This window comes from Quercus suber, unplaced genomic scaffold (assembly GCF_002906115.3).
Source record: "Quercus suber isolate HL8 unplaced genomic scaffold, Cork oak 2.0 scaffold_339, whole genome shotgun sequence".
In the NCBI taxonomy this organism is placed as follows: domain Eukaryota; kingdom Viridiplantae; phylum Streptophyta; class Magnoliopsida; order Fagales; family Fagaceae; genus Quercus; species Quercus suber.
This window is the reverse complement of record NW_027069791.1, coordinates 514,272-520,059: the sequence shown is the minus strand read 5'-3', so window position 1 is coordinate 520,059 and position 5,788 is coordinate 514,272. Positions and strand designations below refer to the sequence as shown.

Below are 5,788 nucleotides of genomic sequence, written 5' to 3'. Positions count from 1 at the left end.
GGTACTATTTATGGATAAATGAGTATTATAAATAGTAGCAAAAAGTATTATAGTACCCATAAATAATAGAAAAAATAAAAAAAAAATCTACCCAATATAAACACCACCTAGTGATTTGTTTGGATACAGTTGAAAACTAAAAAATACTGTAGTAAAATAATTTTTAAATGTGTGAATAGTATCGTAGAGTCCATTATTAATGAAAAAGTTAATAAAAAGTAAAATTTGTAGGCCGATAAACAGTATACACTATATACTGTTCAGAAAAAAAAGTCAAAGATTTAGGCTCAAAAAGAAAAAAAAAAAAAAATGCTGAAATGCAAAACGTGAGTTGTGCTTCCCAAACGCACACCTAGTGTGCGTTTGGATAGGGAGGCAAGTCACGGCACGTTTCAGACTTGCGTTTTCTCTTTTTTTTTTTTTTTTTTTTTTTTCCTTGCCGCAGTTGTTGACTTTGGGGAGACAAAAGTTACTGTGCGTGCACTGTGCATGTACTGTTCATGCACTGTTCACGTAATATTTAATATTAAAAGTGGGTCCCACAATACTATTTACACATTTAAAAATTATTTTGCTACAGTGTTTTCAGCAACAATCAGTTTTTATCAACTTTCAGCAACAATAAGTGCTATCCAAACGGACCCCTAATATTTTTATGCGCGCGTTTGGAAACACGTTTTGCACTTTCCACGTTTATGTTTTGGGTGTTTTGGGTTTTTTATTTTTATTTTTTCAAAAGCGGTCATTGTTGACTTTGGGGTATAAACAGTACTCTCACATAAATTTTTGCAACAACTGTTCAGCCACTTTTCGGGTAAGAGAGTAATTTTATTTTTTTTTGGTGGATGGCCAGAAAATTCTATATGTAACCCAGTTACTCTCTTACCCGAAACAACAATTATACATTTCCAAATCCCCAACAACTGGTCATTCCCTGATCGCCCAACCCAACCATGTCTTCAAACTCTTACTCATCTCCTTCCAAGCTCCAATCCTCTTCCAGTAATGGCTCTCCTTCAACAGACCTCCCTTTAAAGCCCATCCCAGGCAACTATGGCCTACCCTTTTTTGGTCCCATCAAAGATCGCCTTGACTACTTTTACCGCCTAGGAAAAGACACCTTCTTCCAAACCCGAATTCAAGAACACCAATCCACTGTCTTCCGAACCAACATGCCTCCAGGACCATTCATATCCTCCAACTCTAATGTCATTGCTCTCCTTGATGCTATCAGCTTTCCCATCCTCTTTGATACTTCCAAAGTCCAAAAACTAGACGTTTTAGATGGTACTTACATGCCCTCCACAGCTTACTTTGGTGGTTATCGTGTTTGTGCTTTTCTTGACCCGTCTGAACCCAAACATGCCCGTCTTAAGGGCTTGTTTTTCTCTATTCTTGCTTCTCGTCATGATAAATTCATCCCACTTTTCAGAAGCTGCTTGTCTGAGCTTTTCATCAACATTGAAGACCAAGTATCTGACAAGGGCAAATCATACTTCAACACCCTTAGTGATAGCATGTCTTTTGACTTTGTGTTTAGGCTCTTTTGTGATCAAAACCCTTTAGATACAAGTATTGGATCAAAGGGTCCGACACTCTTTGATAAATGGTTGTTTTTTCAACTTGCACCATTGATGACACTAGGGTTACCAAAGTTGTTTAACTTTCTTGAAGATTTACTACTCCATTCTATCCCATTACCACCTTTTCTTGTTAAATCTGGCTATAAGAAGCTTTATAATGCATTTTACGCGTCTATGTCTTCCATCTTTGACGAAGCTCAGCAATGTGGGATTAAAAGAAATGAAGCTTGTCATAATTTAGTATTTATGGCTGGTTTCAATGCTTATGGTGGAATGAAAGTTTTGTTTCCTGCTTTGCTCAAGTGGGTTGGCTTAGCAGGAGAAAAGTTACACCGTCAATTGTGTGATGAGATTAGGACCATTGTTAGAGCTGAAGGTGGGGTTACTTTATCAGCGTTGGATAAGATGACGTTGACTAAGTCAGTGGTTTATGAAGCACTAAGAATTGAGCCTCCAGTTCCATTCCAATACGGTAAGGCAAAGGAAAATTTGGTAGTCAATAGCCATGATGCTGCTTTTGAGATCAAGAAAGGGGAGATGATCTTTGGATATCAACCATTTGCTACTAAAGATCCAAAGGTTTTTGACGATCCTGAGGAGTTTGTGGGCCATAGGTTTGTGGGGGAAGGAGAGAAGCTTTTGAAGTATGTTTATTGGTCAAATGGGAGGGAGATTGATGATCCTACAGTGGAGAATAAACAGTGTCCAGGAAAAGATTTGGTGGTGTTGTTGTCTAGGGTAACGTTGGTGGAGCTTTTCCTCCGTTATGATACGTTTACGATCGAGGCTGGAACACTGCCATTGGGATCATCAGCCACATTCACTTCATTGACTAAGGCTACGAGTATTTAATCTTGATCTACTATAGATCCTTTCATTCATTACTCGTGTTTGGATTAGTTCATTTTATTTATTTGTTGAAATTGGATGAAAGCCACGTGCGTGTACTTATAATTGAGAAAAAAAAAAAAAACGTTTAAAAAAGTAATTGAGTACTATTGTGCTATTATATATAAAATTGGTCATTGTTAGTTGTGATAAATTGTTTTTAGGTAAATAGTGGGAGGAGATAGATAAAGTTTGAATCTCAAATATCGAGGCTGGAATGTTGTTGCTTCAGCCAGTTCACTTCATTTGCCAAAGTATCAAGCATTTGATTTTCATCAATTATAAATTCTTCCATTGTATGTTTGGATTTTCTTTTTTTGCTTATTTACTTTATTTATTGAAAATGAGGAAAAAATATATATAGAAAAAAAAAGTAGTGTTAAAATCAAAGAAGTCAATACCGTACCGGAGGCTGTACCGGTTTGGTCAGCGGTACAATATATTTCGGATACCAATCAATATTGGTATACCGTTTTGGATTTACCGCTATTTTTTACTATTTTATACAATATACAAAGTTATATTTCTAATAACTCAATATATCACATTGGCAACTTTATATATATATATATATATATATATTTTTTATGGAGTTATTAACTTTTATCATAACTCCTTATATGATAAGTTGTGAGGGGTGAAAAAAATTGTGAGTGTATGTGGGTTCACATTTTCATCACTTACAACTTCTTATACGACAAATTATGACAAAAATTATTTAAAATGTTGTAATATTAACATTGTTTTAAATATAAATTTGTTGCAATACCGTGACAATATGGCAATACATGTACATCATGTCACATTATTTGGGCTCAAAGTCCAAAGCTGAAAAGAAGTGATGGAGAGCTTTCAGCCTTTCACTTGGAGAGCTCATCATTTTTCCAAAAATTAAAAGCTTTCAATATGTCCAATACTTGGCAGTGTACTATAGTCACGTGGAGAGCTTAGGGAACTTCAAAAACAAATACAAAACAAAGAAAGAGAAAGTGAGAAACCAGACCACATACATACCAAAGTTCAAAAAAAAAAAAAAAGAAGAAGAAAAAAGAGAGAGGGAGACGGATAGACCGACAGAGAAGAAGAAGAAAAAAAGGGAAAGAAGAAGAAGAAGTAGTTGCTTCATGGTGCCACCCCCGCTTCGTCGTTGTCTTCTTCCTTTCCTCCTTCTTCTCTGTTTTCTTTCCTTACAAATGAGACTTTTCGTGTTTCGGCCCGGTATCCATTTATCGGCCAAAATAGAAGGATTTTGCCGGTACAATTGGTACGTGGCCGGTATTTTTCCGATACGAAACAAGAGAGTTATGGTACCGGTGCACTGATCGGTACGATATATACCGGCCGGTACGGTACGGAATTGACTTCCTTGGTTAAAATAAAAACTGTATATAAGAAGAACGTGAGGTTTAAAAAGAGCATTAGGTCTTGTACCATTTGTTATGTATGCAATTGGTAATTGTTTGAGGAACATAAGTGTACGTGGGACTTTAATTTATAAAAAAAAAAAAAAGTGGAAATGTAAAATAGTTGTGCACTATTTGAACAAATTATAGTTTGTGTTTTACAAAATAGTATGATCTTATCTCAAGTTTGAGAATTTATTCATGAGTATAGCTATGTAAGAATGATATTTTTACGTGACTTTACAAGTTTCAACAGATTCATTGGAAGGTCGTTAACTTGCTACCTTTTTTTTAAAAAAAAAAAGGAAAAAGAAAAGAAAAGGAACACATGTTGGTTGGTACTTGGTACCTGTTGAAGAAGTATGATTAACTACAAAGGCAACTTATATATATATATATATATATATAAACAAATTGGTACAATTCCCATCTCAAAGGTGCAGCAGTGGTTTTAGGAATTTTCTCTAGAATGATCATTAAGAACATTCATATTAATCCGTATAAAATGACATAAGAGCCAAATTTTGCACAACCAACCACAAAATCACCCACATCACCTACAAAAATTAAGTTTTTATGCTCAATTATATAGACCCTTTTGCACTAGCTAATGCGGATGTTTTAAGAGACTTAAATTATACAAAATATAATAAACAAGTACTTAAATATATTAATATCACACAAAACACACACACACACACACACACACATAAAGTTTTACTATTTTCTTCTATTAAAATAAAAATTCAACTCAACTCAAATTTTTGTTGTTGTAATATTTTTAAAAATATTGTAATATTTCAACTCAACAAAAATTGGTTGTATACATATCATTACTCTATTAAAAAGAATTTTTCTTAATGCTTTAATTATTTTTCGTGTCTATAGTAATACTTTATTAACAATTTAACTCAACTCAAATTTTTAGTTGTTGTATTTTTGTTGTCCACAACATTAATTTTGTTGTTACTCAACTTATTGATTTTTGTAATTGTGTTCACAATTATTAGTTTTTGTAACTATATTTTAGGGTGTTCATTTTTTATTTATGGTAGAATATATATATATATATATATATATATTTTTAAGTCAGGAAGTTAAAATGAACACACTAACCATGTTATGGAGCCGCCCTTGCAAAGGTGTAGTAGATTCTTAAGCTCTATACCATGGTTGTTTATAAGTTGATACGTGACTTGTCAATATAAGCCACGAGCAACATATACTAAATGCTGACATTGACAATTCTCTCTTGATTCAATTCTGAAGAAATTTGATCTCTCTCTCTCTCTCTCTCTCTCACACACACACACACACACACAAACATACCTCATCAATAAGCAGTTATGGGCAAAACTAAAGTAAATTCTCCAACTTAATACAAATGCATGTTTGTTTTTCGTCCTTATGAGAGGGAACTCAAAGGCATGGTTTAATTAATTAAACACAAACAATATTATCTTTTTCAAGTAAATTGAATTCAATACAGCCATATATATGCTTCAATTCAATTGAGGGAATTAATATATAACACTTAAGAAACTATACGTAATTTATACCCTTAGGTTAATTACTGTTAGTTATGTGAAACAATTTAACTTCTTATTTGTTTAGAGACAATTTTTTATTATAAAAAAAAAAATAAATAACTGAACCAAAACGGAACTAGACCTAGGATTACCTAAAGACTAATCAAGGATGTTATTTTATTTTTATTTTTTATTATTAAATTACTTAGATTTTGAGATGATCAGTTGGTTTAGTTTATTTATTTTATTACCAATATATATATATATATATATAGGATAAAACTTAGGTTTCCAGCTAGACACACATTAGTCAATAAAACACGAAAAAACTTTTTTGTTTGTTTGTTTGTTTGTTTTTTTTTTTTTTTTAAGAACAATAAGTTTG

The 5,788-nt window shown here is 33.0% G+C and overlaps 1 protein-coding gene across 1 annotated transcript; it reads left to right on the top strand.

The window, feature by feature from the left end:
• Positions 1 to 893: 893 nt before the first annotated feature.
• On the top strand, positions 894 to 2,774 carry LOC112029846 (allene oxide synthase 3). The gene has a single exon (XM_024062528.2). It carries the CDS (start codon positions 954 to 956, stop codon positions 2,433 to 2,435), a length of 1,482 nt encoding a protein of 493 aa, XP_023918296.1. The 5' UTR covers positions 894 to 953; the 3' UTR covers positions 2,436 to 2,774.
• The last annotated feature ends 3,014 nt before the right edge of the window (positions 2,775 to 5,788 follow it).